The following is an 18553-nucleotide window of genomic DNA, read 5'->3' on the forward strand; positions in this document are numbered from 1 at the left end:
TTAAGTTTCAGTGACTCATAAAACCTTATACATATACAGTGGTATGCTTCCCCCTTAGTTGGGCACGCAAATGTTCATGTGGTCCTTCGAGCCGGATTTTTTGGCGTCACATACATTGGCAGTATGGATCGCGGTCAACCAGCAAGCGATCGTCTTTTCAAACAACAGTTATGCTGTTTGATGGACATTATCTTGTGGTGCTGTTTGATGCTAGATGTACTCTGTTGAGTGGCAAAAGAGAGGTTTGCCGCACGCACACTTTCTTCTTTGGATGGTGGATGGTGGTTTCACCAAATCAAATTGATGAAATCATTTCTGCGGAAATTCCTGATGCAGAGAAAGATCCAGTATTATACGAAGTTATGAAAACCAATATGGTTCATGGACCTTGCGGACACCACAATCCCACTTCGGTTTATATGTCTGACAAGAAATGCAAAAAACACTATGCAGGAGCTTTTCTTTCGGAAACACAATTTAGAAGAGTGAATATCGAAGTTGACAACACATGGATTGTACTGTATTCACCACTATTGTCTAATTCACATTCAAAACTCATATCAATGTTGAGTATTGCAGTTTGGTGTAATCGATCAAATAATTAATTAATAATTATTGAACGATACGGTCGATACGTGAACTGCAATAAAGCGCTTTGTAGGATATTTACTTTTGCATTTCATGAACGTTTTCCGACTGTTGTGCGTCTCGCAGTTAATTTGGAGAATGGTCAAAGAGTGTATTTCAACCCAGAGAATACAGTACAGCTAGTGGAAACAACGCCAGCAACAAAATTAACATTTCCAAGTTTTTGCTCAACTTTCGTCAGTGATCCGATTGCGAATACATTGCTCTATCCGGAAATACCTTGATATTATATATGGAATGCATCGTCGGACAAATAGTTAGGCAGAAAGCAAGGTCAACCAGTAGATGGACATCCAGGTGTGTTATCAACTAATGTATTAAAACGAATTTACATAATCCACCCAAAAAACGACGAATGTTTCTACCTTCGGTTGCTATTGACTAATGTACGCGGTTTAACGTCATTTGAGTCATTGCATACTGTGAATGGTACGGTGTATGCAAGTTTTGGAGAAGTAAGCCAGCAATTACAATTGCTGGAACATGTTAATCACTGAAATGCAAATGAACTTCGCACATTTTTCGCGATAATCCCTTCGAAATATCAGCCTTCAAAACCGCGTCAATTATGGGATACGAACAAACATGACATCGCAGAAGACATTTTACGCTAAAAATTGGAAATGGGTCAATTCCGGTTGATACTTCCTGTGGTTTGATATCAATTCCATCCGCCGTTTATCAATTCGTGAAAGATGAACTCATCGCGAATGATCGGACATTGGTCAAATTATCGTAACTAAGATTTCTCAAGCGCACGCGCAATGTAAGCTGCCAAAAATACCGATGTTGTTGACTTAAACTGGAAGATTCAAAGTCAAATTCCGGGAAGCTTCCGCTCATACAAATCGATCAATCGTCTTGACAATGAAGACGGCGCAGTGAATTATCCAGTGGTATTTCTAAATTCTTTGGACAGGCTTGGTATGCCACCGCATCATTTGCGTCTCAAAGTAGGATCGTTATTATGTTTCGCAATCATCATGCCACGAAACTGTGTAATGGAACCCGACAGATTGTGACGCACTTGTCGAATACTAGGGGGCAGAATACTTGATTCTACGTATTCCTTTGAGTTATAACGATTTACCATTTCAGTTCAAACGTATTCCGTTTCCAGTGAAAATTGGATTTGAGATGACAATCAACAGGACGCAAGGATAGTCGCATAGTGTGAGGCATAAATTTGGAAATGCTATGTTTTTCACACGGCCAGATATACGTGGCGTGCTCAGGAGTTGGAAAACCATCTTTTCTGTACACTGGAGCAGAAACTAAAAAATGTTGTTTATCAAGCTGCGTTACACTGAAAAGAAAAACAAAAATAAAATTATAAATTTAACTTTTCATTTCAAAACACATAATTTCACGCTGAACAACGGCTGCGGGGTTAGCTAGTATGTAATATTTCTGTGAGATTCTGTGTGCTCTTCTGTGCTCGTTTTGTGTTATTTCGATTTAGTACATTGGGATTGAGTAGTTCTTTTGGTATTTCTATTAAAGTTTAAGTAGTAAAGTTTTCACGTTTTATACGACACTTGTGATACCTTGCGTGTGATTCTTCATTAATAAAAAATAGTTAACTTTATAATATATTTATTGGTGTTTGGGAATGAGGAATAACCTTAGAGTTCTCCTCTTCAGCACTGTGCTTTGAGTTAGAAGTTGACGATGTCAATATGTTAATTACCGTAGGAAGCCAGGAGAGCGCATCCCGGACAACATTAGTCTTTCCTGGTTTATATAAATGTTTAAAATTATATTCCACAATGCACGTGTCCATGGGTACCGGAGATTTCGGATAAGTAGGTCAAGGAGAAATCACCTTGAGTTTGTGAAGATCACATTTATTATAAATATGAAGTTTTGCGGCAGGGTTAATTTTCTTGCCACACAAGCTTGTTTTTTTTTGGGTATGTGGCTTGTAATGTGGTGCCTGAGTTTTTAGGTGAAATTGAGTTTCTCAGATTTAGGTTCTGTATTTCTAGGCATATGCTTAAGGCAGATTTTGTAGCCCTTGAATTCAGGATACTAATACATAATCCTGGATAATTCTTGGTTGAGGCCTAATATAAATACGTCTATAGGTGTCTACAAACGCTTTTCTTGTTTCTTACGAATAACCCTAACCCTTTATTTTGTTTACCATGAGTTGGTTTATCCTAACATAGAATTGTTCTATCCTAAAGTTATTTTGGGACAGGGCGCAATTTATATTCTGGAATTAAATCTGGTTTGTCTGCAGAATGTAGTGACAAATCAATTTTTATTGCTCCCCAGTCTTCGCCGAATATATTGTAAGAAGCTGTGTCTGCTTCTAGTCTACTATGGCGTAGGATGGTCCTGTAAAAAGGTTTTGTTCTAACTATTTTATAGTCTTATAGAATGGATTTAACGAAACATCTGTTATATATCTGAATATTGAACATCTGTTATATATATATTTCTCGAGTTTTACCTAGAAAAACGAACATCAAATTTTATAAAAGTATTTTCAAGGTTATTTTAAAAATTCTTAACAAATACTGGATTTTTTTTCCATGAATATTTCACGACTAACAACAACAAAGTGTGTGAGTGGGGCGCAGACAGCGTTAAGACCACACTCATAAATTTATACTGTGTCTTTTATGCGCGGCATTCGCGCACATTATGGTTTCGTGCTTTGTTTAGTTCTAATCTTAACAGAATACAAGGCCAATATCACATAAAAAAATAGCATCATGCAAGTCCATAATTCGAAGTTTACCGTTGCTTTTGCTCAATTCCTTTTTATATCTCTTTTCTATATTCTTGCAACCTGTATTAAAAGTAGTTTTGTTCACCTAACGGTTGTACGTACCACGCCCGGAACACATAGAGCGCGACTGACTGCAACGACATCTGTCAAATATTAAAATACACACGTTCTTATAGACACAGTTATGTAGTCGCCTGCAGTCTGTCGCGCTCTATGTGTTCAGCACTTCACTATAACTAAACAAAATACATAGATATAGGGTTATATAGTGTTCACGAAAATAGTAGTGCCGGTGACTACTAACTATTTAACAGTCAAATCACATGATAAGAACAATATTCGATCAAAAAGTTATAAAAAACCTAATTTTTAATTAATGTATGATAAATTTACGGTTTTATCCACCAAAATTTTTTTTTAGTTTACATACAGTTACAAAATTAAAATAAAATTGAAAAATTATGCTGTTCAAGAAAATAGTAGTGGCTATTAAAAAAGGCGAAAAATCTAAGAATATGAAAGAAACAGTAAATATTTCATATTTAATATGTTTCCTAAGGTCTAATATTTTGTTGTAAATCCGTTATTGTTTGTAACGGCTAGGCATCCACGTAGGATGGAATCAATAAGCTCCCTACAACGCTTCACAGAGACTTGAGCCCATACCTCCTTAAACACTTGCCAAAGCTCTGTGATCTTGGTTTTGCTGTTGCTACGCATCTCTTGACATCGCCCCATAAGTTTTCGATCGGGTTTAGGTCCAGAGATTGTGCTGGCCATGGTATCACGTAGATGTTTTCAGATGCAAACCACTGATTAGCTAGTTTGCCCGTATGTTTAGGATCATTATCCTGTGGAAATGTCCATTCTAAGGACATTTTCCAACTAGCATATGGTAGCATTACATCTTTCAATGTGTTAATGCACACTGCTTGGTCAATAATGCCAGTGATCAAAGAGATTGGACCATCGCCAGCATACGAGAAACAAGCCCACACCATAGTGTTTAGCTCAACATACTTTACTGTCTTTGTGGTGTACCTTGGGTGGTATTCTGTGTTTGGGAGACAACGAACACACTGCCTGGAGCCTATACCACCGAACAAAACAATTTTGATCTTATCCGTAAATACAATATTGTGCCACTTTTCGGCGGGCCGATACATATGGTCTTTCGAAACTTTTTATTCTTGCAATTGACGTGCTTCTTCGTCAAAAGGAGTACTTTTCTCGGACTCCTTGCATGTAAATTAGCTTCTATTAGCCTTCGGCTAACTGTGACAGCACTGACCATTAGATTCAATTCATTTTTATTTTTTTTTGACAACGCCGAAGGCTTCGCTTTACTGTATCGCAAAACTCGTCGGTCCTCTAGAAATGAAGTCTTGCGCTTACCACCACGAGTTTCCGACTTAATAGTATGATGAATAGCATTAAATATCATCGGAGCAGTGCAACCAATCATTTCTTCGATTTCTTTATATGTCTTGCCTTCATCTCTTAACTTAACTATTAACTCTCGCTTGAGCAATGCTTTTTTTCAACCGACTAAACAAGAAATAAAGAGCGATTTCAATAACTTTATATCACACAATTACTATATTATTTTAATAGACTTACTGATGTCAGTTAAAATTAAAAAAAAAAAAATTTTAATTTTTGTCAACTATTCCCGTCAAGCACTACTATTTTAATGAACAAGCGACTTTTGGTGCAAATATTGAAATATACCATAAAGAAAGCAACGTAAAATAAAAATAACGGCATTTTGGTGTTTTTTTGTTAACAATATTCTGTTCTACGAAAGTATTGTAGAAATGTTCAATTTGTAAGATAGAACATGTGAGAAATAAGATTAGAGTGTTGTGTGCTGTCGCACTACTGGTTTCGTGAACACAACTGTATATGACCAGGATGACGAGAAAAGTTGAAATCCGGGTTATTGTTTATCTGCCCGTCCATCCGTCCGTACAAGCTGTAACTTGAGTAAAAATTGAGATATCTTGATGAAACTTGGCATACAGGTTTCATAGTACAAAAAAAATTACGAGTTCGTAGATGTGCGCAATTGGACTACTGCCACGCCCACAAAACACCATTAACCGAAACCTTATAAAGTGCCATAACAAAGCGCTAAAATAAGATGTAAAACTGTAATTTGGCAGAGTGGTTTGCAGTAGCATTTATGGGTGAAAAATGTTGAAAAAGTAGGCGTGGCCCCGCCCTCTAATAAGTTTATTGTACTTATCTCCTAAACCACTAAAGCTACAACAACCAAACTTCCTACGACAATGTCTAAATGGATGAAATGGCAATATAATCCCGCTCACTCCCAATATAACGAAATAAAATTTAGCTGTAATAATTCCTTTTAAGTGTGCTACCTTTCAACCAAAAAATGCCCAAATCCAACCAAACCTGTTCAAGACCCTAAGTACCGAAAACTTGGACCCCAGTATCTATTGTTGACTTTTGACCGAAAATATCACTCAATGTATGAGATATATAGTACAAATGAAATTCAGAAAGAATTATTTCCTGATAGTAGTATGTATTTGTACAAAAAATGGGTTGAATCGAATAATAAAAGATATTCGAACTTCCAGTTGATTTTATGCTAGTGAAAATTACAGAACATATTTTACTCATAACAGCATGTCATTGTGACTAAAAAAGATACAATTGGGCGTAAACTTGACCTAGACCCCCGTATAAGCATTACCAGGATTTTCGAACATCCAGTTGACTTTGCTGCACATGATTGATGATTGTATGTGAGGTACCTTAATGAAACCCAAGGAACATTACTTAGTATGTGGAATGGCAATAGTTAATGGATAAAATCGGGTCGATACGAGTACTATCCCAACTTCCATATACTACATATAGTGTTTTTCTTTTTTCGAACAAATCTTTTGCTGAATTTAGCGGTCAGTGTATGAGTTATATACAGTATATGTATATATAAAATTTGCTTAGATTCCGCTCCTCTGGTTAACGTTTACATCTTAAGGTATTTTCTTGGCTTTGTTTCTTGCAAGTTCCTAGTGTATAAAGTATTCGGTTACGCCCTAACTTAGCCCTTCCTTACTTGTTTAACACTTGGTTTTTATGCATTCTATTATGATTTCACTGGCTGTATTATTCAAAAGATATCTGTAGCGACAATCGCAAACAAATAATAAATGCCGGACTATGTGTTTATTGCCGAACAAATTTCGTCATGAGATATAGCAGCCGATTCAAGTAGAGGTACTTTTTCAATAGCCTTTTTTTCCAGATGACTCATGAGTTTTGTCAAGCTGTCATGTTATTTTTGTTCAGTATTGTTTGGCCTTTCATAATGGAAAGACTTACGCCTGAAAAGCGTTTACTAATCGTTCAACTTTATTACAAATTTCACGTGTTTCGCGCGCTTCGCTCAACATAATCGGCCTACTACGTGTACTATTCTCAACTCCATCACCCATTTTAAGAACAAGCATTTCTTATTGAGTAATATTCGACCGAATAGACCACGTCCAGCATGCAGTGAAGAAAATATATAGTAGTAGCCACAGCTGAGAATCTACACGAAGACCGTGGAGAGTCGAATTGGCACCGTTCGCAGCAACTCAGACTGACGTATGGAATGACTAGGCGCATTTCACGTCGCGATCTTAAATTAAAAATTAAGACGCTAGACCTTCCCAAGCGACATCGCTTCGCTCTATCGGCTCTTGAAAACTTTTAAGAAGATCCGAGATTGCCAAGCTAGATTTGGAACGAAGAGCAACCAGAATACATTCAGGAGCTGAAATTTCATACAGAAAATCAACGGTTGGGTGAGATTTGGGGGCTGGTGGAATCATCTGTTCATATTTCCTCAAAAACAATGCCGGCGAGTACGCAACCATCAATAGCTTCCGTTATCTCGCCGACATTTCATATCAACAGGTCTACGCCACTTCCCACTTATGGATTTATTGAGTGAACACTTCGGTGCAGATAATTTCACGTTTTGGGCCGGTCGAATGGCCACCAAGATCGTGTGACACGAACCATTAGACTTTTCCTGGGAGGATGTGTGCGATTCGCGTCGATTCTCCTTTCACGGGTCTTTTCCAAAATTTGGCGCATGGTGAATACCTGGTCTATTGTTGATTTGCCAGATTTAAAGCCACACTAATAAGGTCCAATCAGTTTGTTGATGGTGGGCTTTAATCTTTCACACAATACGCTCGATAGAACCTTATATGCGATGTTGAGGAGGCTTATCCCACGGTAGTTGGCGCAGATTGTGGGGTCACCTTTTTGGATTGGGCATAGCACACTTAAATTCCAATCGTTGGGCATGCTTTCGTCCGACCATATTTTACAAAGAAGCTGATGCATGCTTCTTATCAGCTCTTCGCTGCCGTGTTTGAAAAGCTCGGCCGACAATCCATCGATCCCTGCCGCTTTGTTGTTTTTCAGGCGGGCAGGCATTAATTGCTATTCGAGCTTCTTCATGGTCGTGCAATGGAACGCCTGCTCCATCGTCATCGATTGGGGAATGTGGTTCGCCTTCTCCTGGCGTTGTACTTTCACTGCCTTTCAGCAGACTGGAGAAGTGCTCCCTCCATATTTTAGTATGCTCTTGACATCAGTCACTAGGTCAGCTTTGGGGGTTCTACAAGAGTATGCTCTGGTCGGATTGTGGTTAGACGTTCATCAACCGGGGTGAATGACAGTACTCGGCGACGGAGTCTCTCTCGCACCACGAATCCCACCCAAAATTTGACCTCCTTTATATGGCAACTGTAGTAAATGCCACAAGAACCTACTCGTCTCAATCCTTCTCCTGCCCATCGCATTTCTTGGTCGGCGGTGATGTCAGCCTACACTCTAACAAGGACATCAACCAGATGGGCAGTGGCACCTTCCCAATTAAGGGACCGGTCATTCCAGGTGCATGCCCTAATATCGTAGTCCTTAATTCGTTTGCCATGATCGTCATCAAAAGGGGTCTCTCATCCGAGGCTTGTTGTTCTTTTCATTGGTACTGTTTTTTAGGTGGCGGGTCCCAAACCCTTCGCACAACCCTGTGGAAGGGATATTCCGCCTTCTCACTTTCGCTCGCCTTCAAACTGATGTTCTTAGACTACCCAGAGGATACTTGGTCTAAGACCGGAAGTCGAGACCTGCTTGAGCCTTATGTAAAAGAATCGTTTCTGGCCACTCCCAAGTGAATGGCGATAAGAGAACTTTCCTCACTTGCGTGAACTTGTACACATTACTCCAGCCACCACTATAGCTGCAACAACCAAATTCGTCTAGCACGAAAATTTGCCGTCGCAATAATATGACAAGGCTTTATAGGGGCCGGCGTAAAAATTGGACGACGGGCGTGGCACAGCCCACTTTTGGTGAAATTCCATATATCGGGAACGACTGACTGATTGCGACAAAATTTGGTACGTGGCAAAGTTTTCTAATTCCTATGTAACATTGTGAAAATGAGCAAAATGAGATATAGCTAAATTTTAAATTCCACTTAATTTTTTCTAGGACTAAAAATGGTTTAAGCCTCTGCGTACCTAATATTTGGAACTCAGTTCCTATAGTTGATTTTAATTCGAAAATATCGGTCAATGTATGTGATATTTAATTGAAATTTAGGGACAACGCTATGTCTGTATGCCAAAAATGGGTTGAATCGGACCAATGCTTTCCTTAGCCTCCATATATTTAATATAAAGATTTTCGTTATTCCAAGTAACTTTCTGCTGGATATATCGGCCAATGTGTGAGTCGATGGAAATGAGCTAGCATGTTTAACTCATATAGAATTTGTCCAGAAAGTAATGGGACTTAGTCGATTTAAAAAATGTATTAAGCCAATCGTTACAATTCTTTAAAAGCTTTCAAAATAGGCTACTTCTACGTCGAAGGCGTCACGGTAGGTATTCTCCGGAATAGCATTGAGAGCCGAGGTGCATGCTGCTTGGATCCCCTTATATCGGCCTTTTCAGACAGGGAAACAAAACAAACCTGAGGGCCACATCTGGGCTGTAGAGCACCTCTCTTGAGGACTTCCACGTAAAACTTGGCGTTGACGGTTCGTCCAGTAGGAACAAATTCATGGTGGACGATGCCTCTAATGTCAAAAAAGACAGTGAAGATTGTTTTCACTTTGAATTTACTCATTCTTTCCTTTTCTTCATCAGCGATCTCTACCCGCCCCCTAAAAAGGCCTGGTGCCACCGAAACATACCACTTCTTGCTAAACCAAGATCTGGGTAAGCCCACTTGATCATATCAAACGTCTCTGTCGCAGATTTGACGAGATTCACACAGAATTTAATCGGGTGCATCTGCTTTAGCGAATGCTGCATTTTCAGATTGCACTCACAGAAACCTGTCGCGTGAAAATTTTTGTCCTCGGAGACTACTGACCAGCTGCTCGTTAGGTAGGAACGCCCTCTACCGAATCCAGTCGGTGCGCGCGCGCTCCGATGAACAGTCGCGGGGGAAAAAAATCAGTCATATTTCTTTCCAGACAAACCCTGTATACAGTGGCCGCTCACAAGTGCAAAAAGTGTAGCATATCAATAGCTGAAGCTCATTTTTGGAAGAAACAACGCACAAAGAAACGATTAAAAAAAAAACATTTCACAATTTTTTGATGCGATGCTTTAAAAAACGCTCTCTAATTTTCAGTGAGATAACTCAGTTGTTGTATTAGGTATATGGAAGTTAAGGGAAGTATTGGACGAAAAATCTATTATCAGGAAAAGATTCTCCCCAAATTTATTTATCTATCTATACCTAGGGGCGTGAACAATGTTTGCTGCATTTGAACAATTTTTGGTCATAAAGTGATATACCCAAAGGGCATTATTTACATTGATGCATGAAAGGAAATCGTGTACTGGGTTTTCTTTACCCTTTACGTAACGTATATCAGTCGTAAATTGGCTGACGTAATGTAAGTATCGGAGATGTCGTAGCTCTGCCTTTTCGGGTTTCTGTTTAAAAGCGAAAGTGATTGGTTTGTGGTCGGTGTAGATCGAGCAACATCTATCTTCGAATTGGTCGGCGAAGTATTTAACTCTTTTATATACGGCGAAAAGCTCTTTTGAGTATGTACTCCAATTACGTTGAGATGTTGTTAACTTGTGGGGAAAAAATCCTAGGGGCTGCGCCTCGTCGTTTTTTATTTGGTGCAGCACGCCTCCGATACAGTTGTCTGATGCATCGACTGATAGTGTGAGTTGTGCGTTTTCTCGTGGATGCGCGAGCAGGGTTGCATTGGCTAATTTTAGTTTAAAATCGTTGAATGCTTTTCGCGACTCTTCGGTCCACTGAATTTTGCGTTTGTCGTTTTTGATGTTGCCCGGAATAAGCTCTTGAAGGATATCTTGAGTATGTGCAGCGCCGGGTATAAATCTTCGGTAGAAGTTGATAATTGCAATGAAACGTCGTAGGTCCTTTGCGATGGTTGGTTCCGTGCAAGCGTTTATTGCCACTACTTTTTCTGGCAGTGGCAAAATACAGTTAGGTGTGACTAAATGACCGAGATACCTCACGTTTGACTGACCAAAAACATATTTATTGCCGTTAACGGTTAAGCCGTTTTGCTTTAAATGCTCGAACACAATTCGAAGGTATTGCTTATGTTGAGCTTCGGTGCACGACGCGATGCAGATGTCGTCTAGGTATGGTACGACAAAGTCTAATCCTCGAAACACACTGTCGATGTGTCGTTCAAATGTTTGGCCCGCGTTGCATAACCCAAATATCATGTATCGAAATTCGAATAAGCCGAACGGAGTTGTTATAGCCGTTTTTTCGATATCATCGGGATGCATGGGTATCTGGTGGTACGCCCTTTCTAGGTCGATAGTTAAAAATATGCTTTTGCCCGCAAATACTTGATGAAATGTCTGGATATTTGGAATGGGGTACCCGTCCTTTTCGGTGACGGCGCTTAGTGCCCTATAATCCCCGCAGGTATTGTCCTTTTTAGGGGCCATTTGAAGTGGCGAAGCCCATTGACTTTTGGACGGCTGGTAAATACCCTTCGCCATCAGGTATTCGAATTCCGCTTTGGCGGCTTTTAGTTTTTCGGGTGTGAGGCGACGTGGTTTTGCGTTCACTGGTGGACCGCTCGTGACGATGTTGTGGAACGTTGCAGTTTTGGCAATGCGTTTATTATGTGACGGTGCGAATAGTTCCTTAAGTTCTGAGAGTAATTCTGTGTATTTGTTTGTACCAGTAACAAGTTTAATGTCAGTGGTAGCTGTAGCTCGCGTTATACCGTATGTCGTTTTATCGATTAGTAATTTGTTTTTTAAGTCTACTAGCAGATCGTAGTTAATTTTCATTGGAAAGATTTTTTACGTGGCGGGTCCCAAACCCAGCGCACAACCCTGCGGAGGGGATGTTTCGCCTTCTCACTTTAGCTCGCCTTCAAACGGATGTTCTTAGACTACCCAGAGGATACTTGGTCAAAGACCGGAAGTAGTGAGCTGCTTGAGTCTTATGTAAAAGAATCGTTTCTGGCCACTCCCAAGTGAATGGCGATCAGAGAACTTTTGTCACTTGCGTGAACTTCTACATATGACTCCATCCTCCCCGCCTGAAGAACAACAAAGCGGCAGGGGCCGACGGATTGCCGGCCGAGCTATTCAAACACGGCGGCGAAGAACTGATAAGGAGCATGCATCAGCTTCTTTGCAAAATATGGTCGGACGAAAGCATGCCCAACGATTGGAATTTTAGTGTGCTATGCCCAATCCATAAAAAAGGAGACCCCACAATCTGCGCCAACTACCGTGGGATTAGCCTCCTGAACATCGCATATAAGGTTCTATCGAGAGTATTGTGTGAAAGATTAAAGCCCACCGTCAACAAACTGATTGGACCTTATCAGTGTGGCTTCAGACCTGGAAAATCAACAACCGACCAGATATTCACCATGCGCCAAATCTTTGAAAAGACCCGTGAAAGGAGAATCGACACACACCACCTCTTCGTCGATTTCAAAGCTGCTTTCGACAGCACGAAAAGGAGCTGCCTTTATGCCGCGATGTCTGAATTTGGTATCCCCGCAAAACTAATACGGCTGTGTAAGTTGACGCTGAGCAACACCAAAAGCTCCGTCAGAATCGGGAAGGACCTCTCCGAGCCGTTCGATACCAAACGAGGTTTCAGACAAGGCGATTCCCTATCGTGCGATTTTTTCAACCTGCTTCTGGAGAAAATAGTTCGAGCCGCAGAACTAAATAGAGAAGGTACCATCTTCTATAAGAGTGTACAGCTGCTGGCGTATGCCGATGATATTGATATCATCGGCCTTAACACCCGCGCCGTTAGTTCTGCTTTCTCCAGACTGGACAAGGAAGCACAGAAAATGGGTCTGGCAGTGAACGAGGGCAAGACGAAATATCTCCTGTCATCAAACAAACAGTCGTCGCGCTCGCGACTTGGCACTCACGTCACTGTTGACAGTCATAACTTTGAAGTTGTAGATAATTTCGTATATTTAGGAACCAGCGTAAGCTCCACCAACAATGTCAGCCTAGAAATCCAACGCAGGATAACTCTTACCAACAGATGCTACTTCGGACTGAGTAGGCAATTGAGAAGCAAAGTCCTCTCTCGACAAACAAAAACCAAACTCTAGATGTCGCTCATAATTCCCGTCCTGCTATATGATGCAGAGTCTTGGACGATGTCAACAACGGATGAGTCGATGTTGCGAGTTTTCGAGAGAAAAGTTCTGCGAAAGATTTATGGTCCTTTGCGCGTTAGCCAAAGCGAATACCGCATTCGATGGAACGATGAGCTGTACGAGATATACCACGACATCGACATAGTTCAGCGAATTAAAAGACAGCGGCTACGCTGGCTAGGTCGTGTTGTCCGGATGGACGAAAACACTCCAGCTCTGAAAGTATTCGACGCAGTACCCGCCGGGGAGCAGAGGAAGAGGAAGACCTCCACTCCGTTGGAAGGACCAAGTGGAGAAGGACCTGGCTTCGCTTGGAATATCCAATTGGCGCCACGTAGCGAAAAGAAAAAACGACTGGCGCGCTGTTGTTAACTCGGCTATAATCGCCTAAGCGGTGTCTACGCCAATTAAGAAGAAGCAGGTCGTAGTGCGTTAGGAAATCCGCGCCGATAATTGGCGATTTTACGTCGGCTATGCAAAATGTCCATTCAAATGGGCGACGGAGGCCGAAATTAAGTTCCAGTTATATTCGCCGCGTAAATTGACTAAGTAATCGTCGGTTTATGAGTGTTGTTTGTTGCGATTGCTGGTATCACCGATATATTTGCTCCGGTGTCGATGAGGAAATGTTGATTGTCGTAAACGTTTTTTATGGAAAGGCGGAGGTTGTTGTTGCCGTGGCCGAGCTTGCAAGCGCCTCCAATGGCTTGAGCTCGGGGTACTAGTTTTTTGGGTCCTCCTGTGTGCTGTCGGCCGTACGGTCAAACTTGCATGGTGGCCTGCACTTACGAGCGCTCGTCCCGTCTTTGTAGTGATACCAGCATGTGTCGCACAGTGAGACAACGCCGGCATCAAATACAAGGAGTCATTGTAGAGCTCTGAAATTTTGCACAGGTTATTTTTGAGACAATTCCAGTTTAAAAAAAAAAATTAAGAAAATTCGCCCACTTTTACGCCCACCTACCATACAGTCGAAATTTGTAAAATGCCGTATTGTCCGTAATACTTTAGGTATAACTTTCAATTTTGGTATACTTGAATGTTATACAGTTACAAACATTATTTGAAATAAAAATTGACTTTGGGCCCACTTTTAACCCCATCACCTATACTACCTCAACATAAAAAGTGCCAAATTTTCTAAAATATATTAAATACAACCTTCAAGTTCTATATTACTGTAGTTTATATCATTTAAAATGTTGCATGCAAAAATTACAATACTAACCACTAATACGCCCACCTCCCATTGAAATGCAATAAAAAAAACAATATTTTTTTTTCATTCAATCAATAATTTTTAAACATCATCATGGTATTTTAATTTTTTCAATTTGTTTCTCATTCTAAATGAATTAATATAAAGATCTGATGATATTTGCAAATAGTGCATTACATTTTCATTCGTAGAAATACGTGAATTTTTACGAGAATGGAATTGCCTACAGGTTCTATACTCCTTATTCATTGCTTCTTCCGCTTCTTCGGATAGCATTCCTGTAGCAAAAAAAAAGTTAATATTAAATAAAGTTTAAAAAAATACTTTCAAAAATAAAAATTGCAAACAAACCTGTTGGCAATATAGCCTCATATAACATTTTGCTGCCGTGAATGAGAACTTTATGCACAGTGATGAGCATGTAGTACCAGCCATAAAGCTCTACATATAATTTTGCAGTGTCCATGCAATACGTATGGAATTTACCAACATCTATATTTTTACTACTATCTATAGTATTTAATATTATTTTAAAGCGGTTAATTAAGTCTACATTTACACCAGTTATGTCAGTGGTTATTTCTGGATCTTCAAAAAATCTTCTAGAGACTTTACCTTCATTGGTTGTTCCCATGCCTTGTTTCACCACATCGACTTTTAAACCCAGAACTAATTTGAATTTTTTTTTCATTTCTGTTTTAACAGCTTCTTTCTGCTCTTTTGTATCTTTATTTGTCCTCCACGCTTTGAAACCTTTTTCTATAACCGATATGTAATATACATTCCATGAATTTTATTCGAGCATGTAGCGGCGAAATTCCAAATTTCAATGCTTCAGCTGAATTTGTTCTCAAAATAACTGCATCCAAATTATTCATTTCATTAGGTTTTGCTCCACATATGAAACAAACAGCCATCGAGCAATTCTTACTGACTGTTGTTGCCACTTTTCCGTCAATCATCGTCATAGTTAAACTATGAGATATCGCAAACTTTTTGTTGAACATTTCGAATTCTGTCGTTTTTAAATTTTGAATTTCTGCATTTATACGATTTACTTCATTGTTAATAACATCTGCTGTTTCTTTCACAAATTCGAATTTCATAGGCCTGCAAAGTCTTGTCGAAGATGGTACTGAATTTTCTCAACACGAATAAAAATCATTGTAAAGATCAGTTAACTTTAACGGAACAAGAGATGTTAAAAACATATTTTTGTCAGAAACATTTTCATCTGTGAAATGTTGTTGATATTCACTGTGCCCTGATGATCCAACACACCCCCATTTACTTAATTAATTCAACAATTTGGAATCAATCTCAGTTTTTGTTTTTGCTTGAAAAATTCTTGAAACAGTGTGATCAAGTAATTCTTGTAATCCAACACTGCTAAAACTTTCATCAACCTTAATATTTGCAGGATAGCATTTTTTTTTTAACTTCCAATATTTTGCTGTAGTGTGGGAATATGTCACAACCCATTTCTTTTGCAGAGCTTCTTAAAACATCATAGTGAAGCATCAATTATAAGGCTGAGTGCTTTCTCTGGTGTAAATGATTTGAATTGTTCACTCTTTTCATATTTTTTAGCAGCAGACACTATTAAGTCTTCTGGAAAACTTTTACAAAATTGAGATATTTTACTTCTCTTAGACCTTTCTTGGCTTTCTTCGAAAGCTTTTACATGTCGTCCACGATTAACGGAATGCGAAATGCTTGGTTGTTCATCATCCAAAGTTTCTTCACATATGGTGTAAAGCTGTGCAAGCCATTCTTCATTATCAGCCAAAAATTTACTTTTTATGCGCCCAGATTTGTTCCATTTGGTTTTAAATTTTGGTATTAAATATTTTATTAAAAAATCACGAAATTTTTTAATAATTAAGTCTGACATTTCATTGTAATTTGTTGATATCACATCAACAACAACATCAATATCTTTATTGCTATCCATCCAAATTTTAAGAATTGCACTATAAGAAATTATTGAATTATCCATGACCTTGTTGAATTTTTTTTATCACTTTGTATAAACTTGTTTAAACTTGCACGCTCAAATAGATTGTGAATTACATATATAATTGCAATTACCATTTGTTGATCAATAATATTTAAAACAACAACAATGTAATATTATTTTACAGTTTGTTTTTAATAAGTGAGTGCTATAATATGGCTTGCTGGGATTAACAGCTAAAAGTTATTATTAATACAAAGAGAATATTCTTATTTACGTGATCTTCTTTTTTTCTCTTACTTTTTTACTTCACTAAAATTGATAAGAGCACGATCATTTATGTGTGTACAGATGTAATATGTTTGAGCAAAAAAAAACTGGTTTGACTCAGTGGATGGAAAAAATGCCCAAAAACCAACAACAACCAAAACTAAAATTATGCTCACTATATTAGGCTGCTTATGAGCTTTGGACAACAAAAATAATTATAATGCAAGAGACTATTTTCTATTTTCCTGCCAGGCGACAAGCGGCACTACAATATAAGAATTAAACTAACCACATTAGAAAGTGATCATAACACAACTTAGATAAGAACAATATCTTGCACTATCAATTTAAATTAAAAATTATGCAACTATCTAACCCAAAGTCATTGACCTTCAACAAAATTATCTATCAAATTAATAACGTAAATAAAATTTATGTTAACAAGAATATTTTTATTAAAACATAAATGATCTTTAAAGCATAATTCTGAATAACTAACAAAAAACAAATGTAATTTATTACTATTCTCTTGCACAATAAGTGAATAGTAAACAATTAAAAAAATAAAAGTAAAAAGTTGTAAACATGCTATTGCATGCTAACATACGTATAGCGACAAAATGTGCGCGTTACATACTTTTTGTAGTTTTTTGTATGTTTAATGTGCTTTTGCAAACTTTTGCTATATGTCCTCTACTTTAAATTAAAGCTGAGATTTTAAACTTTCATTTGGTATAAGCCTGCACCTAGGGCGAGGGGCTGCTCTATATTTCCTAGGCCATTGTAAATGCAAAATGTTCAATTTTTGCACCACAATTCTGTTAAGAAAAAAAATTTGTGTTTTTTTTTTATTTATTTTTTCATTTACTCATTCTACAATAACTAAATTAATTAAAAAATACTTTAAAATTACATTTATTATGTATTTTTATTTTAATAAGCTTTTGATTATTACATATTTAATTAACATATTTCAAGCGCGTTGGCGTACCTCAACTTTGACTTGCTCTAGACCAAAAAGTAATGAAGTTATGAGGCTGAAATTTCAGGGAATTGTTACTCATATATCTGTTAATATACTGTGAAAATTTCATCCAAATTGGACGACGCGTCAAAAACCATTTTTTGCCGCGATTACTATTGGGCTGTCACACTGTCGTGGTGTTCGCGACTTCGTGAACCCGATCGTGTAGGTGTTGGTCTTCGTTGGTTGTCGCGGCGTGGCCATTTGATGTCTCGGAGATTCCGTGAGAGCGCATTGATCTGGCGTTGCATTTCTAGAATGGCTTGACTTGCAGGTTCATTGCAGGCACTTTGCTGTGGGTGTGTGTTTACTGTCTGCTGAGGGCTTTGTTGAACAGCGTGTATGAAGGAGTTGCTGTCTTTAGTAGCCACCATGATACGATCGGCCATCGTTGCTGCGTTGACCAGTGTTATGTGCTCGTCTGCGGATAGAATTGCGCGTATTAGTTCAGGCAGATTCCGGAGCCATAACTGCTTTAGGAGCTCGTCTGGAACCGGTGTAGCTGCTGCCCTTGTCCGCATTTCAGCTAATAACTGTGACGGTTTGCGGTCACCGAGTGATAAGTCGCTGAGGAGTTTTGTTAGTTTGGTTTGTGTGCTATCGGCAAATTCGTTAATGATTCGAGCCTTGAGGTTTTCGTACATTTCGTTGCGTGCTGGTGGATTGGTACGGAAATCAGCTAGTTTGTACATATCGCGCGTAGGCAGTTGTCCAATTATGGTATAGTATCGTTTTTTGTCGGACACGATACCTGCCGCTTCAAATGCCGCCTCGACTTACCAGAACCATAGGTCAGTATGTTCCTCAACGAAATCTGGGAGCTTAACTTTCCCTTGGTTCAGCGTGTCCACCCGCATTAGTGCCTCTTGCTCTGGAGCCGGTGTCTCTTGCTCGTCGTTGGGCATATTTTTATTTTCGAAAGATTTCTCACTTGTGGGGGTAGCCAGTATGTTCTGCCGCTTCGTCGGGGTCACCAGTATGTGGGTTTTATGGTCGTC

The 18553-nt window shown here is 39.0% G+C and overlaps 1 protein-coding gene across 1 annotated transcript; it reads right to left on the minus strand.

Annotated features, from left to right (window-relative positions):
- Positions 1–17668: 17668 nt before the first annotated feature.
- On the minus strand, positions 17669–18247 carry LOC120780760. The gene has a single exon (XM_040113013.1). It carries the CDS (start codon positions 18245–18247, stop codon positions 17669–17671), a length of 579 nt encoding a protein of 192 aa, XP_039968947.1.
- Between the last annotated feature and the right edge of the window lie 306 nt (positions 18248–18553).

The sequence above is a fragment of the Bactrocera tryoni genome, unplaced genomic scaffold (assembly GCF_016617805.1).
Source record: "Bactrocera tryoni isolate S06 unplaced genomic scaffold, CSIRO_BtryS06_freeze2 scaffold_25, whole genome shotgun sequence".
Classification (NCBI taxonomy): domain Eukaryota; kingdom Metazoa; phylum Arthropoda; class Insecta; order Diptera; family Tephritidae; genus Bactrocera; species Bactrocera tryoni.

Excerpts from the sequence above, each read along its gene's own strand:
- LOC120780760 (XM_040113013.1), bottom strand. The coding sequence starts at position 18,247 with ATGTACAAACTAGCTGATTTCCGTACCAATCCACCAGCACGCAACGAA.